Raw genomic sequence first — 25672 nt, 5'->3', positions numbered from 1 at the left:
TATACCAGCAGGCAGGATAGTAAAAGCAGGCAAGGTAAATAAAGGAAAAGTGATAGAACTTCAGATGAGTTAATTTTGTAATTTGTGTTAGATCAGTTAAAACAGGAGTATGTTAAAATAGTCAAAGAACAATCGTTTAAACTTTGGAGATTTTTTGCCCTTTTCTCACTTAGAACAATTAATTGACAGTGAGATGTGAGAGACACTGACAGAGCTTTAGTGAAAAGCAGCAAAATGGAATTCAGAAGGAGAATTTAGAGGGAAAACTTGAAAATGGAAATGCAGTTTTGCTAGGTGAAAACTAAGGAAAAGGGGATCAGGAAAGTTACAGAAAAATGATAGCATTCTCGAATGAATGGCATAACGTTTATAGAGAGAACCTGCTGAGATGGTGAAAGAGTCTAGAGATGTGTGTGATTGCAAACCTCCCCCCTTTTTGAGCGAATAGACCGTTCAAACTAAATTAAGAAAAGGATATAAAGTCTGTTGTTTGTTTTAATATTTCATGACTGATTTTATAGATGAAATTATATTTTACAATAAATAGGAAGAAGAATTTATGTAGCCTGTTCTATTTGATGTGAAACAGCAAATCCCGTCTCTCTGTAGCTGTGAAGAAAATTCGTTATAATGTCTTTAGTTGTAAGAGATGGTTTCATTGTGATTAGTTACATTGATGATAAAACAACCTTTTCAAATGGCATACGACACGAATGATCGTGTGTGTCTGCTTTTAATGGCATTGAAATTTTTCATTTTCTGTTTTACTCATAGAATTTTCCTTTTTTTATGCTGTTTTCCTGTTCCAATAAGAATTTTCTTCCTTTTGAGAAAAATCAAAACAATTAGATGGAAATATTAACAAAGCATTAATTTTAAAAATACATTTTGAAAGGAGATATATTGGATTTTAACTTTTTGTGTAAAATCTTTCCTACTACACAAGATAGCTTTGTCAGAGGTGGTTAAGATCGCCATAAAATTGACTTTATTACTGGATCAATTTAATGTATTTGGAAAATAGTACTTGAAGTGTAGGAACATTTTAATAAAAGAAACAGCCAAGTAAGAAAACTGGGCTAATGTTACAGTTTATTTTTGTCCCATGACTTGTCACGTTATGTTGCTGTTACTACATCCTCATGAGTAGTGTTGGGAAGGGGAGACTCTTTGATAATGAAAGGGGTGAGGTCTGTTTATTCTGTTACAGTCACCATGGCTTGATCCCTATTAGTATGGCTTTTTAATGATTGTTTTAGCTCTAACTTAAGCACTAAGCAAATATTCTAATTTTTAACTTGCAGGCAGAATCAAATTAGGTATTTGAAACAGAACATGGGTATCCCCTGGAATAGGAACAGTATTCTCTTCTGACTTGAGTGCGAATTTTTTTCTCTCTGTCGATAGTTTTATTTACTCTGACCATTTGGGCTTAAGAGCACATAGTTCTAGCTTGTCTTGGGTTTGTCCTTGGACTCTGGCTGGGGAAGGTTATTTTTAGAAGTAGGCTAGACATGGCATGTGAGATGCTTTGGAGGTGGAACTTAATCAGATGTGAGTCCTGTGACCAGAGGCCCCTACATCTCCGAAGTTTGAATGCCTCCTGCTAGGTGAGGGTGAGGAAGTTTTGTATTCTGTGTGGCCAAAAGGATTGTGACTCATTCAGCCCCAGTGGCATGTGGCTGTATAGGTGTTTACTGCATGGGCTGCCCCATCAGGTTTGGGGAAGAGTAGAAATAGAGGTTGCTAACATTTCTGAGCTTAGCTGGACAGGAACTCATGGCTACTGTTATCTTTGAGGCAAGTTGTTTGCTATAAATGATTCTAGGGGCCAATAAGAATGAATGCCTTCATCCAAAATGAGGTTTTTCAGGAAACATGAAGACATTTCTTTTATTCCATACAAATCTAAATTTGAAACTCTCTACCTCATGTCTTTGTTAGTTAGCTCTTTAATAATTCTTGATTTTAGTATCCCAGTTTTTCATTGTAAGCCGTGTCAAGTCTGGTTTTGGTAGTGGGAGAGGCATAAATGTAAATGTCAGTTTATTAAGTTTTGAAATCTTTCAGAAGTTTGATGGGAATTCTTCTCTTCAACCAGTATACTTCGTGGACCTCCTCCCGTGTACCTTAATACTATTGTGATAGTATAGAACATTCTTGTTAAAGGTTGGAGGGTATAGGAAAGGAAATCTATGTAAAATATATACAAACGAGGGGTGAACTTGAGCCCTATCTACTCTTGCCAAGGTGCAAAGGAGAGAGAGGGCATTATATTAGTTATCTACCGATGTGTAACAAATTATGTCAGAACTTAGTGGCTTAAAGCAAATAAGCATTTATTATCCCCCAGTTTCTGTGGGTCAGGGTGTGGAGTAGGCTCATTACCCAGTTGGTCGTGGCTGCAGTCAGGATTTTGTAGGGGCTGCAATCATCTGAAGGCTTGCCTGGGGCTGGAGGAGCTGCTCTCCAGGCAGCTCACTCCCATGGCTGTTGGCAGGAGGCCCCAGTTCCTCTTTGGCTCTTGGTAGGAGGCTTCGGTTCCTTGCCCCCTGGGCCTCCATGTGCACAGGCTGCAGAAGTGTTCTTGCGACAGGTCCCCCACTTCCTTGGGCGGAGTGATCAAGAGAGGGGGCAAGCAGGATACCGGCACCTCTGTGACTGTGTCTCCAGAGCCGAAAACCCTCACTGCCACTGTTTTCTGTCCCTTGCAAGCACTTGGTCACCAAGGCCAGCCCACACCAAGGGGAGGGAATTAGGCTCCACCTTTTGAAGGGAGTGTCAGAGAATTTGTGGACTCATTCTGAATCGCCACAGGCATTTTCCTAGTGGGGGAAGGTAGAGTTAACAGACTTACCCTTAGGAATGCAATGCAGCCTGTCCCTGGCACGTTGAGGAGGTGGGTTTGGCTGGACCCGAGTGTTCAGGAGCTGATCCCATTGTGAATAAACAACTATGTTACACATCCATTTGTGGTAAAATTGCTTCTGATGTTACCAATAAATGGTTTTTAGGGTGTTAAATTTTACTCTTTTGTCATGGAAGAAGTTATTCAACTTGTGACTGTTAGCATTTTCATAGAAGAGTGATTTTTTTCTTTGTAGGATCAGATACTTTATTTTGTGGTCTCTGTTACAAAGTGATGTTTCTGATGGGAGAGTGTGGTGAGAGGAGGATTACATAAAGCACAGCTCCCTTTGGTTCCCCTTAGGTTATGCACATGGTGTTTTGTAACGACAACGAATACTACAGTTTTCTCCTGAACAGACTATATATGGACTTGGTGGTACTTTATTAAATCAGGTAATCGTATAAGACATATACTTTCGATAAAAGGTCCAATTGAAAATGGTAGATTAAGAAAGAGATCTGAGCAGTCCGCTAATTTCCGTTTATTCCTGTCTTGCTCAGCTCGCAATAGGCTTGTAGGAAGTCTTACGTGTCCTACCTTGCCCTTCCAGGAGGAGACTGTGCTGTAGGATCTCCACAACTTCTGGAGTTCGTCCTTTTTTGACCTCCTCAAAGGGAAAGGGCAAAAGAGCATTGGGAGCTTTTATAAATGCACGTGTGTGCACGCCAGCCATGCTGCACACTATCCCCTGTTGTGACTTTACCATGGGCCTGGTGCCAACACGTGCTAACTGCACACTGCTTGCACCACTAATTTGGGTAAGTCTAGGAGGGGTGAAGGGTGAGATGGCGTGGGACGGAGGCAGGGAGAAGGTGGTTTCCTGTGTGGGTGGCCTTGTACCAGTGAGAGAGGATGTCTGTGAGTGTGAGTGTGTGTGTGTGTGTGTGTGTGTGAGTGAGTGAGAGAGGGTGTGAGAAAGAGACAGAAAGCAAGCTCAAGCTGCCTTAATGTCTACTGGTTAGAAAAGAGAGAAGAGATGAAAAGAGAAGTGAAGACTGGAACAAAATAAGTGAAAACTGGAACAAAAAGGAGGGAAATGAGGGGAGAGACTTCATGTGTGCTGCCCATAGTCAAGATAGCATGTGAAGTGGTTGAGAACTGTTAACGTTTCCTGGAATAATTTCTTTAAAATGCTGAAAGAAACTTCCTGTGAGAAGCGGCCACCAGGTGTCATCAGAGGGCTGCTATTGATTTGTTTTGTTCTTGTTCTTAAAGAGTATTGGAGTGTTTCGATTTCTTTCTTGCAAGTGTGTTTTTTTTTTCTTCTTTTTAAACCACAGCAGAGACTGTTTCAGTCAGAGCGGGGACTTTCTTTTGGGAGTTTCTTGCTGGGCTAATAATTTTTTATGGGTAACACTGAAGATCAAGTTACAGGTAACTTTTTAGTCAAGGAACAGCTAGTTGAGAATTTGGATAAGAGTTGATAGTCTAAGTGGAATTGCATATTTGAAAATCTTTGTGGAGTTGGATGTTGTTGAATTTGCATAGGCAGCATGTGCTTTAAGATTTGGGAATAACATATCTCATTATTGTAGTCTGAACACCTGCTATGTCTTGTGAGTCTTGAAACCTGACTATGGGAAGAAATTCGAGGCTCATTTTCTTTCTCCAGTGGAACAAGTCCCAGTTCTTTCAGAGAGGACAGAGATGATGCCTTTCTTAAGGGCCAACAGTGAATCCCCTGCTTGTTCTGTTGTTTGCTTTGTTCTTGAGGGAATTAACGATGCTTTCTGGTACACAGTAGGCTTGCAATAAGTGTTTGTTGAATGAGTAAACGAAATCTGTCTCCAGAAGAATGAGCCCTTAAACTGTCCGTCCCAATTGGGTGATTTTTGAATTCTTCTTTAAGAAAGACCCCATCCCCTGTCTCCGTTGGTTACAAGGTACTTGTTCGAATAAGCTTTCTGATGAAGATTTTTCCTTTTAATTTATATTTGCATAAATTTCCTCATTTCTGTTTCATCTTCTGTAGATCACTATAAGATACTTTTCTAGATCACTTTAAGATACTTATTAAATCACCTTGCACTCCCGCTTACTGACATCATTCTAGTTCTGGGCTTTATCAGTTAAACTATTAGAATGTACTTTTTCTGTCTCGAGGCTTTCTCGACCTATACTATGTCCTGTGTACTGAAAAATTAACCTTCCTTAAGCGGTGCTGTGTTTTGGTGACTCCCCACTGACGCTACTGGATAAATCCCAGCTTTGAAGTCAGAGCCTTCTGTGGTCTGGTCCGGGCTGGTCATTTGCCTTTGTTTTAAGTTGCTGTGCAGTAGACAGCCAGTGCTGTCGCTGTCTGGACTGCTCACGGCCTTGCACACTCACTGTGTGTGTTTTTGGCTTTGCCTAATCCCTTCCTTCTACTTGAGATGTTTAACTCTTCCTATCTGCTTCTTCAACAGAAGACAAAAACGGTTTTAGTTTCTTCAAGGTTTAGCTGAAATAACATTTCTACTATTTTAGCCAGCTATTCTACTTGGGAGTAGGATCTCTTGCTCATTATACTGCTATAGATCTTGGTGTGTATCACACACGTGATCCTATTTGGCCTTGTGTGAGTTCCTTTGCGTATATGTCACATGGCTTCTAATAGAATATGAGGGCAAAGAATGGGTTCATATCAGTGTCCTTCCTTTCGTATGCTAGGCACTCAATATATATTTGTTGAATGTTTGTTCTTTCTTGCTATAATGAGATGATGAATTGACGACCTCAGATGTGTATGGATGAGATTTGTGCACCATACAGCTTTGCGAAATGTGAAATTGCCCTATAGATGAAGCGCAATCTGTTCTTTTGTGTATTTTACTAAAGAATGTCAACTGAATTCCTGGGGAAGGGGAAATGCTGATATGTCCTCCCCTGTCTTCAGGACACAGATGGCCCAGACGTGTTTGTGGCTCAGTGAAGGTGAGGGAGCTGCTGAGCTGCCAGTCCACAAAGATTGATGAAATCTGAGAACTTCAGAGGAAAGAGCTGGCGTGGCACCAAGGCCATTAGCATATGGAATCCTTATCAAGTGTATCTCGGCTTACTTGCACATTGAATTTTCAGTTAGACTTCTTTTAGTTTACTTAATTACCTGCTTATAACAATTCAAATAAATCCTGAGAAGTTATGTTTTGTGTAGCTAGGGAGCTGACTTCATGTAGATTAACACTGGAGTCCAAAATCGGAGAGAAGGGAAGAGTCTCACGTATAAACTTCACATTGTGTCTTTGTACTCAGTTCACTTTGGGTTCTGTCTAATGGAATGCAGTGCCTTAAAACGTTACATGGTTGTGTTTTCAACTAGTTTTATCTTCTGTAGTATATTTATTTTCTAGAAGGATATATTTTAAATGTTTTGGCACCGATAAAATGTAGAGAAATGTAAATATAATGGCAATTAGACAGTTTCATTTTTAAGATTAGTAATTTCTCTTTCAGTGAAGAGAAGGTGAGTCAGGTATGGTAATTTTTCTATTTAAAATGGGGTACTAGCATTATAGCATATGCATATATATTTTTCTTTAAAATCAATGAGTATTCAGTATTGGTACTAAATTTAAACCTGGTTGTTCTTTAACATTTTCTAAAATTGATCTTCCCTTAATGGGCTTTCCGTAGGTAGGACATAAGTTGAGCCTCATGTTCAGTGATTTCTCTCCTATTTCGGAGCCCAGTTAATCTTCACTATGGCCATCACTCCGTCACTTAATCCACTTCATGTACTTACACTCTCAGCGATATCCTAGATTCAGTGTTCAAAGCCTAAAGTTCAGCCAAGTTCCCTCATTAGAATTCCCACCTTTGGTTAGTCTCGTCATAGAATTTTGAGAGAAAAGACCCGAAGCTCACTCTTCTACATGAACCTCATAAGAGTTAGCATTTCCTAGCTTAGAATGGAACCAGGGACACGGTATGAATGTCAGAGCCTTAGGACTTCTCCCCTCCTCACGCCTGAATTGTTGTAAGTCATTCTAGTTCTTCCACGTGGGATGCTGCCACAGAATGGCTTGATGAGCAGCGTGCAGGTCTGCGCCCAGGATCGGAACCGGTGAACCCTGAGTCACCGGAGCGGAGCACGTGAACTTAACCAATCGGCCATGGGGCTGGCCAGCTAATTTTGTATGTAAACTTAATTCTCGGTCAAGATGTCCTGGATGCTCTTGGTATTTTTAATCTCACATTGTTCATTTTCACTCTTAACTTCAGTCTACAGAATATGTCAAAATGGGGGCCCACAGAGAAGCTTTCTACACTGAAGTTTTTTTTCTTGGACTGATTCTTCAGGCCTAGAAGCTCTCTTTATTGGGCAAGTGACAGGGTAGCAAGTTCCTCCCCGGCTCTCAGTATCAAGAAGGGTTTGATTATAAAAGAGAGCTTCTCTAAACCTGTTCAGGAAAATAAATAGTAAAATATAAGTCTATCATTTTCATAGGACTACCTCATTGCCAGAAAGAGTCCTACAATCTTTTCCGTGTTGTCATGTACCTCTACTTAAAGGGCATAAAAGAATATCAGGAATCACTTTGAAGAATTAATCTAGCCCAACACACCCTTATAAAGAAGATTTAATAGTTTATTTAATAGTTTATTTGACCACCTACTCAAAATTTGTTTATCTTCAGTTTTCCTCTAATTCTGCAATTTTGTTACAGTTTTACCTAAGTTTCAAACAGATAATCACAATTTAAATTAAAAACAAACACTTCACAATATAGGAAAAGCCTGACTGAAAGATAAATTGTACATCTCAAGTTAGCACAACAAAATGTGTTTGATAAACTGCCAAATAAATCTTTGAGTTGCCTCCCCGACCCTTGAACTGATTTTTTCTCTTAAGGGCATAATTAAGCTTTCATTCAGAATGCCGTATACCTCACATTGCGATTATTGCTCTTATCAAAATCAACCAGTTGTTCTCCTCAACTTGCCCTGAAATTTTAACTCCTCCGGAAAGCTCTCAGTTGCACACTCTCTACAAACATTCCACCCATCTCTGGTATCCAATGCCCACAGCAACTCAAGGAGGCGTTTGCAATTTTAATACGTTCCAGAAACAGGAGTTGAAAAATGACGAATTCACGATGATGAGAGGAAATTCTGGAGGTTTTTAAAAAAGAAAAGATTCTATCATATTACTGGACTGTAAGAAATATCACTAGCAATCTTTTTTCATACAATCCTAGAGTTCATTAACATTAAACCTTTGATCATGTAAGTAGAGTTGCATGACCCCATTTCATTACTGTTATTAAAAATAATGGTACCTACCCTGTATCTCCCAATCCATGAAGGAAAATCACCTACAAGAGAAAAAATTAATAAACAATGCCCAAATAAACCCACACAGAATTGATACACACTAGCGTTGGTCAATTCTGGATGCCAGAATTTCAGAACACTACCTTCAGCAAATCAAACTCCATAGAGCTCTCTTCAGTGGGAAAAATACTTAATTTCTCTCACTGTAGTTCCGAAGATAATTAATGTGCGGCCTTAGCACTTAAAGAGGTCCCAGTTAGACATTCTTAAGTGCAAATAACATTCTAGGAAAAATAGTTTGTTTCAAGTCAAACCATGCAAGTCTCATGTAAACTGTAGACTTTTTCCATCACAAAAAGGAGCTTCCGGGGTTAAAAAGACATTTGAGCTCCTCGTACACGGTTTTCTAAAAAACAGCACCCTGTGATGTCATAAGTTGCCAATCTTCAAACTTCTTTAATTCAGGACACGAGTGCAAGGTAAGAAAATAAAGTCATTTTCTTGAGGACTTCAGACTTCCCTCACCCACAAACAAGAGAGAAACGAGCAACGGAGCCACCTCGAGTTAGGGTGCCTGGCCGCTAACGCCGGTCCCTACAAGCTGGGGACTCGCTCCGCAATGCAGAGGGCTCGGGGCTGACGGGGGCGGGCGCGCTGATCCTCCGGCCCGGCCGCAGCCCCGGAGCCCTCCCGACACCGACCACCCCACCCCACCCCACCCCACCCCACCCCACCCCACCCAGCCCACCCCGGACCCGGCGGAGGGAACCCACCCACCGGCCGCCAGGCGGTCAGCGACGCCAACCCTGCGCGAAGGGCAGTGGTGAGCAGCGGGCCGAGGGTCCCCTCCGAGCCCCGGCTGCCGCCACTCACCGCAGCAGTGGCCTTCCGGGCGGCGGGGATGATGGCGGGAAGCGGGGCAGACATGTTATTACCGCACATACACCGGCTCGACCGACAACGCGCGTCGCAGGCGGAAGGGAGAGAGGGCTCCCGGCCCGCCCCACCGGGCGCGCGCTCAGGTGTCGGCGGCCCGGCGGCGCTCTTTCCTGCCGGGCGTCCGGGACACCCTGGGGGAGACGCTCTCAGCCCCAGCGGGACTGCGTGGTCCCTGGAGCCTGGGCTTGCCTTCCGCTCCTGGGGCGCTGTAGTGAAAAGAATGAGCCCCAAAGCCAGTCATCCGCAACCCCACATACTCCTTCGTTTCCTGAAGCTGGGGTGGACTCGTTTGCGCTGGGAGAGGTCGCTCGAGCTTTCGCTGTATTTCCGTTTGGGGCTACACCAGTGTGCAGTTTTGGAGTCGACTCCCCTCCTCCTTTAAACTTCAGCTGAAAGAGAAAACATTCAGTTGTCACCGAGAATGCACAACTTATTGATCGATGGATAGTGACATAGTACTGATTTAAGCATGAGACTAGACGGTCCCTTTTCTGCACAGGTGGGTCAATGCATATTAAATACATGGTATGATCTGGGAAAGCGCAAGAGATAGAAACCCCGTAGAACCAAAATGGCCAGACCTTCTGAAGTTTATCGTTCAATGGAGAAAGTTAAATGATATACACAGTCCTTAGGGAGTACAGTGTAAGATAGGGAAAGAAGCTGGTGAACAAAAGGCTTTAAAACACACACACACACACACACACACACACACACACACTCACTCACACTCACTCCACTTTAATTCATAGGATAACCAGAATGCAGTCGTACTGTTTTTTATCTTTCTTGTCTTGGATTTGAGTGCTGAGAATTTGGGGGGCTCTCCGAAATGTTAAATTGATGCTGATTTATTGAAAATGATAATGTGACATTTCACTTATGAGTCTACAATTATGTCAGGCTTTTAAGTACTTGGTTGTGATTTAAGTATTTGGTTGTGATGTTAATAGAGACTAAAACTATCTTTAGCTGTTATGTCAACCTAAATGAAGCTGTCTGGGGGGCAAGCTCAAAAAATGAGTTTATTTGGGAATAGCCGAGGAATTGCAATTCTGGACGTGCAAACTATGGTGAACCATAGGCAAGTTGGAAGAGACAAGGGGAAAGTTAGTTTTTATTAGGTGTTAGGAGGAAATTAAGGAGGGTTATTTAGAATAAAAGTTCATTGGAGAAGAACAAGAGTGTAAGGTTGTGACAATGCGTTGTCGCTGCGGCAGGGACGGATCTTCCTTCCTTTTCTTAAAAGCAGGAGATGAAATTCCTAGGTGAAGATGTCCTCCGTTGCACCAGCAGAAAAGTTACATTCTTATCATCACGGATAAGAAGTTGGGACTGAGAGAATTTTATACAAATAGGCCTGGTTAAAATAATTCTTATCGTCCATCTTCCTGCCAGTTAGGCAGGCAGCAGTGAGTGGTATGTACGTGAGAGGTCCCCCTTCAGGGTTTCATGACTCCATTTTAAAAGAGGTTTTCCTTTATTTTCACACTTACTATGAACAAAACATGTTCCAAGACACTACTAGTCTGAGTTTTTCTGTGATGTAATATGTAGAGTTCCAGGTGCCACCAGCGGTTCTATCAACTGACTTCCGTTAGTTGGGAGTAGGACAGCTCAATTTTATCTAGAGACATGCACAGCATAACAGCGTTTGGGTCAAGGACGGAGGGCATATAGGAGGGTGGTCCCGTAAGATTAGTACCATATAGCCTAGGTGTGTAGTAGTCTATACCATCTAGGTTTGTGTGAGTACACTCTATGATGAATTGTGTAAGTACGCTCAATGATGAAACTGCCTAACACATTTCTCAGAATGTATCCCCATCATTGAGCAATGCGTGGCTATATTTCTGTCATCCTCCCCTCTTAGCCAGTCCAAATGCTGCTATTCCTGCAAGATTCACCGAAGTCTTACATCCTCTAAGGAACCTTAGTGTTCTAATTAATCTCTTTGTCCCCCAGATAAGAGAAAGAAAGAAATATAGTAATAGAAAAAAGACAAAATTAGCATTATTTTCAGAGGATGATGATGCTAAGGTGTTTAAAGCAAAAGCCAACTGAGTAAATTTGAAGATCGAATTGGCTCTATTCAACAATTCATGAATTGAGCAGCATCCCAGCTAGCAAATAGAAGGGAGGTCCAAGGAGCTATGCAAAGTGGAAGGCTGTTAGGGGCAGAAGGGACGGAATAAAGGAAGTTTCTAGCAAAGAGCAGATTCGGGCAAGATCACCTTCCTTTGGGGAAGAGTAGTGTGGGGATCTATGAGGCAGATTACTCACTCATGCCGACCAGGTAATTCCAGATTGACTAGTTAAAGGTCACATTCCTGTGAGAGACTGAAAGTGCAATTAAGTCTTGATTTATTGATGTGGGACTTAGCACAAGTGACACCATTTTGTTCCTGTTTTTTCTTTTTTAACAGTTCTCCCCCTTTGCGTGAGACTCTTAGCATAACTTGAAAGATGTGATCAAAATTTAAGGCATTAGTGCCACTCTCAGCTACCGCTCTGTTGGTCTCGCAGCTTTTACTGTTTCTCCGTGTTATAGTCACAGGTCATGAGGTTTTCTGCCGAATCCTGTGGTATTCACAGGTCACGACTTCACATTCATTTGCTTGATGGTTAGCAGCTGCAAACACGCATTTAAAGCTTTTGAGAGAATACGGTGCATCAGGGAGATTACTATGACTGTTACTGGTAGGATAATTCCCATGTCTGGAGTGCACTTCAGAGCCATGGTCCCCAAGACCCAAACCAATCAAAATCCAATAAGTGAAAGAAATACTCTGTTGAAGGAGTCACCTTTTTAAGCCAAGTGGCGCACTCAGTGATTTTATGTAACTAAATTTCAGCTTCCCCAGAAGTGTTAATCCAGGTGCAGCGGGTGGTGGCCACAGCACAGACACATCCTTGCTCAGCTAACAAATGATCAAGGGCTGTCATATTATCAAGAACTACTTTGAGCTGAGAGTCTAGAGATTTTCATTGGGCAGCTATTGCTTTAGCAGCGAATTCTGCAATACTTTCAAGAGTTAAGGAGGGATTTCTGATCACAGCCTCATTTGTACTCACTCCTAACAAAGGAAGTAGGGACCTGCCGAAAGAAGCACATCCTGAATCATGAAGGCCTCCTGGCAGGTCTTTTCGAATTGGATGATTAGGGGAGTTGACCAATGAAGTGTCTTAGCCTATTTGAGAACAGTTGAGTGGCACAGTTAGATAACCTAAGGGGCATTGCCCAGTTATGTGTTAGCCATCTAAGCATTTATAGGTCCAAGGAGAATGATCACCACCACCGATGAAATTAAATCCTGTTGGGGCGTAAACCATTACTGCTCAGGTGGCATTGTTCATGGGTTCCAGCATCATGAACAGATTGGAGTTTTTGATGATGAATCCAGCTGTCTGAAAGGTTGCTCTCCCTTAGTAATGGCTTGGGAGATATGATGGTGGCATTATCTTGCCAGGCCAATGCCAGAGTAAAGGAAAGAAAGAGAGGAAGACAGTGTTTCATGTTTAGTTAAAATGGGAAATCTTGATCTGGTGTCTTGGGTGGAAGCAGTCTACGTCAATGTCAGCTGCTTCTCCTGCTCATCAGTTTGATTCAGAGGTCTTCAGTGTTTGTAAAGGACCAGAGGTCAGGAGGAGCTTTCTTCCACTGTGAGATGTGTAGCCAAGGTTTAAGTCCTGGAGGTTTGGCTGCCATCTGGGTCGGGAGGAAGACCTAGTATATTCCTTTCCAAGGAGATTCAAGGACAGTCTTTGGTCTCAGTGATTCCAAATCAGAAGGATGGGAGGAAATAGGAAACATTCGGTTGGAGAGTGGTAGCCAGATATTTGAGAAAATTAGAAGAATTTAGGATCCAGTTCAGTTTACAGGTATATAACAAAACCTCAAAGACAATTAACAGGGTTAGAATCTAAATATCTACAAAGGTGCAAACATAATTTTTCTCTCTACAATTACCCCATTTTTTACCAAAGATAATCACAGTAAAACTAATTTGTTTGTATTAAACTTGGCCTGATTATTTACATGAGTGTAGCAAGAATGGTGATTGACCACATAAGCTCTTTTAAGACTGCTTTGCTGGAACTTTTTATAAGGAATCTCAGATTTGACTCTTTCAAAGCCTCTGAGGCCAGGAAGCCGAGCCAAGTTTCAGGCAGTTCCTTACAGCTGTCTGGTCATGTCTGAATCTATGCATCTCTCTCTCAACTATGACATTCCAGTCAAAGCCTTGGTAACATAGCCAATGTTTTCAATTGTACCCTGTTAGAAGGAGAACAGATTCTTATTGAAATTATGCAAGTAACTTACTGTATTGCCATGAAAAGAACACTTGAGTTTCTAAATTCTGGAGGGATCATACAGGGAGAAAAAGTAAATGTTTCCTCTTTGTTTACAAAGGTATACTTTACCAATTGTAAATCATAGGTAGCTTAAGAGAAAAAGTTTCCTTAAATCTGGAAAAACAAAACACCAAAGAACCAGAAATGTTTCAAACAAGAAGTCGTAAAAATTGTAACTATCCTTCTCAGCTTATTCAGTCCCAGGTTATTAATTCTTGTTCTGCTTGAACCCAGTTGTTTCTTTTAGTTCTGGAAATTCTTTTAATCTTAAAAACTAATTCTAAAATTCATAAACATGTAGGAGTATCCAGGAATGTTAAAAAAGAAATAGAGTAATTGGCAGTTTATTGAAGGGGATTAGAATGCACCACCCAAAATATGCCATATGGATTATTTTGAGGTAAGGCCATTGAGAATCAACAGATACAGAAAGAAGCCTTCTTGGAGATTCTTTATCTGACTAAGAGCAGAAACTTCTAAAAGCTGAGGGCTGCCATAAGTCTCTTCTCCTAAGGGAGTTTTATGGCTATGAAGAAGACAGAAAATCGGCACCAACATGAGCCTGCACAAACAAATTTTAATAAATAACCTTTATCTTTCCTTAGTTTCCCCCTATATTTACCTCCTCACAATTTACCACCCTTAGAAGCTCAAACCTCTTTTCCTTTGTCTTGTCATTTCTTCACAAATTTATTTCCCTTTGTGAAAATGGTAACAGTCTGCCTCTTTAGGATTTTCATGTCATTTCTGAGGCCCCTCCACCATATGCATATGAAATAAACCTTTTTCTCCTGTTAATCTGTCTTTTGTCAGTTCAATTTGCAAGACCCCAGTTATTGAACCTGAGAAAGTAAAGGAAAAAATTTTTTTCCTCCTCATCAACATCATCTAGAATTACAAAAATTGCAAGAGTAAATTACCAATGTAGGAAAGGATAAGCAGATCAGGTCATTTACTGAATGCCCTTAGTTACTCAGATTTATTTCTAGAACAGAATTAAAACTCCAGGAAAAAAAAAAAAGCACACGGGAGAAATAAGTACATATTAGAGGTGGCATTTCAAATCAGTGGAAAATGATAATTTTTCAGCAAATGATATTAAAGTAATTGGCTACATTTGGGAGAAAATTCAGGTGGTTCCTCCATTATTCCTCCCACCAAATTTTAGTCAGTATCCAGAAATTCAAATGACTAGCATTTACAAGGAAGTGCCCAACTTTTCTAATAATTAAAGAAGTACAAATTAAAACAATTTATTACTTTAGATCCATGATATTGGAAAGAGTGGAACAAGCTTAAATTGCGTACACTGCTAATGGTGTGTGGTATAAAAGGGAATGACCCTGAAGAACAATTTGGGAAGATCCAGTAAAGTGGCAGATGTGCATAGCTATGACCCAGCAACTCTACTCTGGGGGCCTACTTTGGAAACCCTCACATGTACGTACACAGAGAGACATATAAGAATATTAACTGCAGCGCTCTTTCTAAATTGAAAACTGAGAACAACCTAGACACTCATCAACAAGAAAACGGATAAATTCATTTATATGTGAAAACACATTAAAGTACCATATATTGTTTCTTTCCGATGTTTTAAGATATGTGATGTACAATGAACTGCACATACCTAAAGTGTACAATTTGATAAGTTTTGTCTTGTTATATACTACTCAAACTATAACCACGATCAAAATAAGGAACATATCCATCACACACAAAACTTCTCTTGCTCCTTTGTAGTCTATCCCTGTCTCTTCCCTCTGTGCCCCATCCCCAGGAGACCTCTGATTATTTTGTCACAATAGATTTGTTTGCATTTTCTAACACTTCTTTCTCTCAGCATCACTGTTTAGAGATTCATCCATGTTGTTGTATCAGCTGTCATTTCTTTTATTGCTAAGTAGCACCCATTATATAGATATAACGCAATTTGTTTATCTGTTCCCCCGCTGATGGGCTTTTGAGTTGCTTGCGGTTTGGGGCTATTACAAATAAAGCTGCTATAAAGAATCTTGTACAAGTTTTCATGTGCATGTATGTTCACATTTCTCTAGGAGTGGGAGTACTGAATCAACTGGAAGGTGAAGTCTTGACTGTTTAAGAACCTGCCAAAATGTTTTCCAAAATAGTTAGTTTAAACATCTGATCAAATCTTTTGCCCATGTGATAAACTGGATTCTCTTATTATTATTGAGTTGTAAGAATTTTATGTCTATTCTAGATACAGTTACTTTGTCAGATACGTGTTTTGAAAACACTTTCTCTCAATCTGTGGCTGGATCGTCTATTTTCTTATGTGTCTTTTAAGGAACAAAAATTTTTAATTTTCATGAAGTCAAATTTATTGACTTTTCTTTTATAGTTTATGCCTTTTATTTTAGTTTATGCTTTATTTAAGAAATTTTTGCTTAACCCAACATCACTAAGATTTTCTCCTATATTTTCTTCTAGAAAATTTATAATTTTGGCTCTTATATTTAGACACTTATTATGATCCATTTTGAACTAATACTTCCATATGGTGTGAAACAACGATTAAGACCTTTTTTTGCGTATGGCTCTCCAGTTTCCTATCACCATTTATTGAAAAGATGATCATTTCCTCTTTGAATTCTCTTGGCTTCTTTGTCAAAAATCATTTGTCCACAGGATAGCCACATAAAAAGAATGAAGTTGTACAGCTATCTCATACCATATACAAAAATTTACTCAAATGGATCAAAGAGCTAAATGCAAGAGCTAAACCTATAAACTCTTACAAGACTACGTAGATTTAAATCTTTGTGACCTTGGATTAGGCAATGGTTTCTCAGATTTGAATAGACATTTCTCCAAAGAAGATATACAAATGGCCAATAAACACATGAAAAAATACTCAACATAATTAACTAATAGGGAAATGCAAATTAAAACCAAATGAGATACCACTTCACATCTGCTTGGATGGCCATAATCACCAAAGACAGGTAAGTGTTGGCTAGGGTGTAGAAAAATTGGAACATTCATGCTGTTGGGAATGTAAAATAGTGCAACTGCTTGGGATATTTTCCAAAGTCTGGCAGTTCTTCAAAAGGTTAAGCATAAAGTTACCCAGCAATTTCACTCCCAAGTATATAACCAAGATAACTGAAAACGTATGTCCTCGCAAAAACTTGTAAACAAATGCTCATAGCAGAATGATTTGTAAAAGCCCCAAAGGGGAAGCAAATGTCCATCAACTCATGAATAAATAACCAAAAGGTGGTATATCCATACAATGAAATATTACTAAGCAAGGAAAAGAAATGATACATGCTACAACATTGAAAGCATTAAACTAAGTGAAGAATCCAGTCACAAAAGACCACATATTGTATGATACCATTTATGTGAAATGTCTAGAATAGGCGAGTCCATTGAAACAGAAAGTAGATTGGTGGCTGCCTAGGGCCAGGGTAGGAGGATTCAGGAGGAAATGGGGAGTGACTGCTAATTGATACAGGGTTTCTTTTGTGGGTGACCTAAATTTTCTAAAATTAAATAGTAATGATGGTTGCGCAACTCTCTGAATATACGAAAAACCGTTTAATCGTACATTTAAAATGCGTGAATTGTATTGTATGTGAATTATATCTTAATAAAACTGTTACTTTAAAAATCTATTGTCCATAAATTTGTGAGTCTACTTCTGAACTCTCTATGGTGTTCCGCTGGCCTGTGACTATTCCAATACCACGTTGTCTGGATTACTGTCTCTTTATGATAAGCTTGGAATCAAGTAGTTTTAGTCCTTCTACTTTGCTCTTCTATTTCCAAGTTGTTTTGGCTATTCTATATCCTTTGTAGTTCCATATTCATTTTAGGGTTGACTAATGTATTTCTTCAAAAGAACCTATTGAGATTTTCATTGAGATTCTCTCAAATCTACAGGTCAATTTGAGGAAAAATGACAACTGAGTCTTCCGATCCATGAACCAGTATCTCTCTCCATTTATTAAGGTAATCTTGGATTTCTGTCAGCAATGTTTTACACTTCTCAGTGTATAGTCCTGAATATCTTTTCTCAAATTTATTCCTAGAAAATCCATGTTTACGTTATTGAAAATGGTACTTTAAATTTCAGTTTGACCATTTCTTGCTAGACATAGAAATGTAACTAATTTTTGCATATTGACCTCGTATCTGCAATGTTGCTAGACTCACTTAAAAGTTCTAGTAGCTTTTATTTGTAGATTCCTCAGGGTTTTCTTAGACAATTATGCACTTGAAAATAAAGACAGTTTTACTTCTTTTCCAATCTGCATGTTTGATTTTTTCTTTTGCCTTACGGTACTGTCTAGGACCTCCAATAGAAGTGGTAGGTAAACATTGTTGCTTCATTCCAGATCTTAGGGTAAAAGCATTCAGTCTTGCATCCTGAAATATAATGTCAACTGTAGGGTTTTTGTAGATACTCTTTATCAGGTGGAAAGAATTCCCTTTTATTCCTTGTTTGTTGAGAGTTATTGTACTGAATGAATCTTTGTGCATCGAATGTTTTTATATATATATTAAAATGATTATTTTTTCTTTAGTTTGTTGATATGGTAAACTATATTAATTGATTTTAACATTAAGTCAACTTTGCATTCCTGGGTTAAACCCCACTTGGTCATGATATATTTTGTTTTTTCACTCAATTCATGATAAGTTGTTTGTTCAAAAATTGTGAAGAATTTTTCCATCTATTTTCATGAGGGATATTGGTTTATAGTTCTTTTTTCTTGTAATGTCTTTATCTGGTTTTGGTATCAGGATAATGTTGGCTACATAAAGTGAGTTGGACAGTATTCCTTCCTCTTTAAAAGTCTGGAAGATTTTGCGTAGAACTGGTATACTCCCTCCTGGGATGTTTGGAAGAAGGTGGGGGGGGAATAGGGAAATGCTTGTCAAAGGGTACAAACTTGTAGTTATAAGACAAATAACCTTTGGGTCCTATTGTACAGCATAGTGATTATAGTTAATGATACTGTATTGTATACTTGAAATTTTTTAAGAGAGTAGTTTTGTTTGAGGAAGATTAGCTCTGAGCTAGCATCTGCCACCAATCTTCCTCTTTTTGCTGAGGAAGATTGGCCCTTAGCTGACATATGTGCCCATCTTCCTCTACTTTACATGTGGGACGCCTGCCACAGCATGGCTTGATAAGTGGTTCCCATGTCCGTGCCCAGGATCCGAACCGGTGAACCCTGGGCCGCTAAAGCAGAGCACGCAAACTTAACTGCTATGCCACTGGGCCAGCCCCAAGACAGTAGATCTGAAGTGTTCTCACCACACACAACAAAAAAGTAACTGTGATGGATGTGTTAGTTAACTTGACTGTAATAATCATTTCACAATGTATGTGTATATCAACGGTTTGCATTGTACACCTTAAGTACATGCAATTTTTATTGTCAATTATACTTCTGTAAAGTTCGAAAAAAAATGTTTAGTAGAATTCAGCCATAAAGTCATCTAGGCCTGAAGTGGAAATCAATTTCCTTAGTAGGCATAAAGCTAGTTATGTTCTTTATATCTTTTTATTAAGGGTAAAAAACAGCTTTATTGAGATATAATTTACATACCATACCACTCACCCATTACAAGTGTACAATTCAGTGGGTTTCGATATATTACATTATTGATTTTTTAAAATTGTGGTAAAATATATTCAACATAAAATTTGTCATTTTAACCATTTTTAAGTGTACAATTCAGTAGCACTAATTCCATTCAAAATGTTGTGCAACCTTCACCACTGTTTTCAAAACTTTTTCATCACCCCCAACAGAAAGTCTGTAATTGTTAAGCAATAAGTCTCCACCCTACCCTCTCTCTAACCCCTGGTTATGTCTAATCTACTTTCTATTTCTATGAATTTGCCTATTCTAGATACTTCATATCAGTGGATTCATACAGTATTTGTCCATTTGCATGGCTTATTTCATTTAGCATAATGTTTTCAGTGTTCATCCATGTTGTGTCATGTATCAGATCTTTATTCCTTTTTATCATTGAATAATATACCTTTGTACATATACTCTACGTTTTGCTTATCCTTTCATCTGTGGATGGACACTTGGATTGTTTTCACCTTTTGGTTTTAGTGAATAATGCTTCAATGAACATTGGCATAAAAATATCTGTTTGAGTCCCTGCTTTGAATTCCTTTGGATATATACTTTCAGCTTTCAACATCTGACCATGATGCGTCTTGGTGTAGCCCTCCTTTCATTTCTCCGACTTAGAGTTTGTTGAGCTTCAGGGATATATATTGTTTTTATCATATTTGGGAAGTTTTCGATCACTACATAGTCAATATTTTTCTGCTCTTTTCTCTCTCTCCTCTCCTTCTGTTACTTCCATTACACATAGGTTGGTGTGCCTAATGGTGTTCCACAATTCTCTAAGGCTCTGTTCATTTTTCCTCATTCTTTTTTCTCTCTGCTCCTCAGATTGCATAATCTCCATCAGTCTGTGTTTAAGTTTTCGGGTTTGTCCATCTTTCGGTTCAGATTTATTGTTGGGCTCCTTTAGTGAGTGATTGTCCAGCCACACCCTTGATGTTCTCTCCAGAACAGATTTTCTCATTTTTTTGTAATGTAGATAGGTTGAGAACTTTCAAATCTTCAATTTTGGTTTCTTTTTCTAACTTGCACCTCAGAACTCTTCCAGCCTCTACCCATTCCCCAGTTCTAAAGCCACTTCCACAATTTTAAGTATCTGTTACAGCAGCACCCTACATCCTGGTACCAAAATCTGTATTAGTTTGCTAGGGCTGCCTTAACAAATTACCACAGACTGGGGGGCTTAAACTACGGAAATTAATTTTTTCACAGTTCTGGAGGTGAGGAGTCCAAGATCAAGTTGTGGGCAGAGCTGTTTCTTCTGAGGCCTCTCTCCGTGGTTTGTAGGTTACCGTCTTCTCCCTGTGTCTTCACGAGGTCTTCCCTTTAGACGAGTCTTTGTCCAAATTTCTTCTTCTTGTTTGGACGCCAGTCATATTGGATTAGAGCCCATCCTAATGACCTCATTAAAGACCTTTTCTCCAAATACAATCACATTATGAGGTACTGGGAGTTAGGACTTCAACATACGAATTTTTCAGGAACACACTTCAGCCCGTGACATACTTCCTGGTATGGAACCTGCATCCTGTCAGCAAGCTGGGGTGTGGGTGCTCAGGGCCCAGTGTTTTCAACCTGCTCCTACCTGTGGTAGAGGTCCACCTTCCAAGTAGGGGCTACTTGGGGTAACAGAGCCCCAGTCCTCTTGGCTACATTTGCCTGGAATAGAACTTCTGCAACATGAAGCTGAGAACGTTAGAGACTGCAGCAGCCTGCTCTCCCAGGGAGAAACTCTCACCCTAGACTGCGAGCTAAGAGGAGAGAGAGGGTCTCATTTTCTTGTAAAGCTGGATCACTCCGACTTGTAGGAGGGGTGGAGGTAGGAGTGGGACATGGCTCAAATGGCACAGACTTGCTGTTCTTACCCAGATTTACTAGATTTTCCTGAGTAAATGTTTTTTAATTTGCTGTATGCCATTAGGACAATTTCCAGAAAATTTAAATTTAAAAATAATAATAATTTTTACCATTTTTTTTTTGAGGAAGATTAGCCCTGAGCTAACATCTGCTGCCAATCCTCCTCTTTTTTTGCTGAGGAAGACTGGCCCTGAGCTAACGTCTGTGCCCATCTTGCTCTACTTTATGTGTGGGATGCCTACCACAGCATGGCTTGCCAAGTGGTGCCATGTCCACACCCAGGATCCGAAGCGGCGAACCCCGGGCCGCCAAAGTGCAATGTGCGAACTTAACCACTGTGCCACAGGCTGGCTCCAATTTTGATCATTTAAATGATCGTTTCATGGGGAAATGTTCTGCCGAGCTCCTTATACCACCATTCTGGAAGTCCTGTCTCTATTACTTCTTGAGTCAACTTGGCTAGTTTGTGTCTTTCAAGGAATTTGTCTATTCAATCTAAGTCATTAGTTTGTTGGCGTAAAATTGTCTACTCTATTCCCATATCACTTTTAATGTTTGAAGGTTCTGTAGTGATGTCTTCTCTCTCTTTCCTGATATTATTTATTTGTGTCTTTTCTCTTTTTTATCCTTATTGGACTTGCTTGAGATTTGTCAGTTTTATTGATCTCAGACAAATCGTTTTTGGTTTAATTGGTTTTCTCTCTTTTTGTCATTTTTGGTTGTTTTTTATTTTTATTGATTTCTTCCTTTCATTTACTTTTTTCCTACTTATTTGGGTTTACTTTGCTCTTCTTTTTCTGGCTTCTTAAGCTTTAACCATAGTTTTGAGAATTTTCTTCTCTTCTCTTCTGAGTTTTTAATGCTATAAATTTTCCTCTAAGAACTGCCTGGGTATACCCCACAAATTTTGATATGTCATGCTTTCATTTCCATTCTATTCAAAATATTTTAAAATTTCTTCTGGGATTTCTTCTTTGATGCATGAGTTATTTAGAAATACGTTTAGATTCCATATATATGCGGATTTTTCAGTTATCTTTTTTAAGATTTTATTTTTTTCCTTTTTCTCCCCAAAGCCCCCTGGTACATAGTTGTATATTCTTCGTTGTGGGTCCTTCTAGTTGTGGCGTGTGGGACGCTGCCTCAGCGTGGTTTGATGAGCAGTGCCCAGTCCGCGCCCAGGATTCAAACCAACGAAACACTGGGCCGCCTGCAGCGGAGCGTGTGATCTTAACCACTCGGCCACGGGGCCAGCCCCTCAGTTCTCTTTCAAATACTGTTTTCTCTGAGTTTGAAAATTTTTGTAATTGAGGTCACGTTGGTTTTTAATATTGTGTAAATTTCAGGTGTACATCATTATATTTCAGCTTCTGTATAAGTTACATCATGTCCACCACCAAAAGTCTAGTTTCCGTCTGTCACCATATATATGTGCCCCTTTACCCCTTTTGGCCTTCCCCCACCCTCTTCCCCTTTGGTAACCACCAATCTGTTCTCTGTTTCTGTGTGTTTGTGTGTTTGTTTGTTTATATTCCACATGAGTGAAATCATACAGTATTTGTCCTTCTCTGTCTAACATTTCACTTAGCATAATACCCTCAAGGTCCATCCGTGTTGTCTCAAATGGCACAATTTCGTCTTTTTTATGGCTGGGTCGTATTCCATTGTGTGCATATACCACATCTTTATCCATCATCTGTTGATGGGCACTTAGGTTGCTTCCCGGTTGTGGCTATTGTGAATAATGCTGCAATGAACATAGGGGTACATGTATCTTTTCAAATTAGTGTTTTCGTCTTCTTTGGATATCTACCCCGAAGTGGAATAGCTGGATTGTATGGTAGTTCTATTCTTAATATTTTGAGAAATCCCCATACTGTTTTCCGTAGCGGCTGTAGCAGTTTGCATTCCCACGAGCAGTATATGAGGCTCCCCTTTTCTCCACATCCTCTGCAACTCTTGTTATTTCATGTCATTTTAGTAATAGCCATTCCAATGGATGTGAGGTGATATCTCATTGTAGCTTTGGTTTGCATTTCTCTAATTATCAGTGATGTTGAGCATCTTTTCTTTTCTTTCCTTTTTGGAGAAGATTAGCCCTGAGCTAACTTCTGCTGCCAATCCTCCTTTTTTTGCCGAGGAAGACTGGCCCTGAGCTAACATCCGTGCCCATCTTCCTCTATTTTATGTGGGATGCCTGCCAGAGCATGGCTTGAGAAGCATTGTGTAGGTCTGCCCCCGGGATCTGAACTGGAGACCCCAGGTTGCCAAAGTGGAAGGTGTGAACTTAACCGCTGTGCCAATGGGCCGTCCCCTGAACATCTTTTCATGTGCCTGTTGGCCATCTGTAAATCTTCTTTGGAAAAATGTCTGTTCATATCCTCTGCCCATTTTTTGATTGGATTGTTTGTTTTGTTGTTGTTGAGTTGTGTGAGTTCTTTATATATTTTGGAAATTAACCCCTTATTGGATATATGACTTGCAAATACTTTCTCCTAGTTGGTGGATTGTCTTTTCATTTTGTTGATGGGGAAGACTTTTAGTTTGATGTAGTCCCGTTTGTTAATTTTTTTCTTTGTTTCCAGTGCCTGAGGAGACATGGTATTCAAAAAGATACTGCGAAGACTAATGTTGAAGAGCATACTGGCTATGTTTTCAGCTAGGAGTATTATGGTTTCATGTCTTACATTCATCTCTTTAATCCATTTTGAGTTGATTTTTGTGTATGGTGTAAGATAATAGTCTACTTTCATTCTTTTGCCTGTGGCTGTCCAGTTTTGCCAACACCATTTATTGAAGAGACTTTCCTTTCTCTATTGTCTGTACTTAGCTCCTTTGTCGAAAATTAGCTGTCCGTAAATGTGTGGTTTTATTTCTGGACTCTCAGTTCTGTTCCATTGAGCTGTGTGTGTGTTTTGTACCAGTACCATGCTGTTGTGATTACTGTAGTTTTGTAGTATGTTTTGAATTCAGAGATTGTGATACCTCCAGCTTTGTTGGTTTTTCTCGAGATTGCTTTGGCTTGTTGTTAGTTTCTAATGTAATACCATTGTGGCCAGAAAGCATAGTTTTTATTATTTGAATTCTTTTACATTTATTGAGACTTTCTTTACGGCCAATCTTACAGTCTATCTTGGTCAGTGATCCAGTTGTATTTGGGAAAAATGTTAGGTAGAATGTTGGTTGATAGAGTTATTCGGGTCTTCCTTTACTGATTTTTCTGTCTACTTCATTTGTCATTTATTGAGAGAAGGGTATTGACATCTATAATAGTGGCTATAATTGTGGATTGGTGCAGTTCTTTTAATTTTATCATTTTCTGTTTTATGTATCTTGAAGTTCTGTCATTAGGTGAATATGTATTTAGTGTTGTTGTTCTTTTCCGTACAATTTGACAGTCTCTACCTTTTCATGACAGTCTCTATCTTTTCCTGTTTCAAAAATCTCTGCCTTTTGATTTTTTTTTACAGCATTCACAGTTAAAATGATTACTGGTTGTTGTGATTAAAGTGGTTAAATGTACCATTGTGCTATTTATTCATTCTCTCTCTTATTTGTGATCTCTTTGTATTTTTTTTCTGCCTTCTTTTAGAAGGCAGAAAATTTTACATTTTCTAATTCCATTTAATCTCCTTTATTGACTTGTTAGGAATAAGTCAATATTCTTTTCATGTTATCTGTACTCTTTGTTTTCTTTATTTTATAAGTTGTTTTAGGGTTTATATTAGACATCTTCCACTTATTGCGCTCTACCTTCTGATCATATTATTATCCTTCATGTATAGTATAAGCTCATTACAATAGTTTACTTTCATTTCACCTTTCCTAGATTTTAGGTTATTGTGGATATACATTTTATTTCTACATATATTAGTAACCCCACATGCATTGTTACATTTTTGTTTTAACCGGTCAGTAATGTTTTAAAGATGTTTAAAAATTAGGGAAAAGTGTATTTTGTATTTACTCACAAACTTTGCGTTTCCAGTGCTCTTTATTTCCTTGTGTATATCCAGAATTATAGTTGGTGTCATTTTCCTTCTGTCTGGAGGATTTTCTTTAATATGTATTATAATACTGGGCTGCTGGTGATGAATTTTAGCTTTGATATGTCTGAAATAGTATTTATTTCATTTTCATTTCTGAAATGTATGTTTACTGGATATAGAATTCTGGGCAACCATTATTTTTCTTTCAGCTCTTTAAAGGTGTTGCTCCGTTGTCTTCTGGCTTTCATTCAATCCAGTGAGAAGTCTGCTGTAATTCTCATTTTTCTTCTGTACACGTGTCTTTTTTTGGGCTGCTTTTACGTTTTTTCCTTATCACTGATTTTAAGCAATACGATTATGATGTGCATTGGTGTAGTTTTCTTTGTTTCTTCTGCTTGGGGTTCATTGAGCTTCTTGGAAATATGAGTTTATGGTTTTCATTAAGTTTGGAAAAATTTCATCCGTCAGTCCTTCAAAATTTTCAGTCCTATCCGTCTCCTCCTTTTTGGGAGTGCAGTTATATCTGTATTAGGGCACATGATGTTTTTCTATAGCTCGCTGATGTTTAGTTTTTTCCAATCTTTCCTCTCTCTCATTTTAGATGATTTCTGTTGTCTTTAAGTTCATTAATCTTCTTCTACAGTGTCTAACCTGTTGATAATTTTAACCATACTGTTTTTCTTCTCAGACATTGTATTTTCACTTCTAGATGTTTATTTGTGGTTTGTTTTGTTTGT

General features: G+C 39.2%; 2 protein-coding genes across 2 annotated transcripts in view; one reads left to right on the top strand and one right to left on the bottom strand.

The window, feature by feature from the left end:
- The window catches only part of LOC138915126 (large ribosomal subunit protein uL15m-like), a 253999-nt gene that overhangs the window by 167918 nt on the left and 60409 nt on the right, over positions 1–25672 (bottom strand).
- LOC138922397 (large ribosomal subunit protein uL15m-like) overlaps positions 1–25672 on the top strand; it is a 79113-nt gene that overhangs the window by 29619 nt on the left and 23822 nt on the right. The window contains 1 exon segment of the mRNA XM_070259085.1: positions 17372–17440. Within this exon segment, the coding sequence (XP_070115186.1) occupies positions 17411–17440 (30 nt within the window). The 5' untranslated portion in view covers positions 17372–17410.

The sequence above is a fragment of the Equus caballus genome, unplaced genomic scaffold, assembly GCF_041296265.1.
Source record: "Equus caballus isolate H_3958 breed thoroughbred unplaced genomic scaffold, TB-T2T haplotype2-0000791, whole genome shotgun sequence".
Taxonomy (NCBI): Eukaryota; Metazoa; Chordata; class Mammalia; order Perissodactyla; family Equidae; genus Equus; species Equus caballus.
The sequence above is the reverse complement of the archived record's forward strand: the minus strand, read 5'-3'. Positions and strand labels throughout refer to the sequence as shown.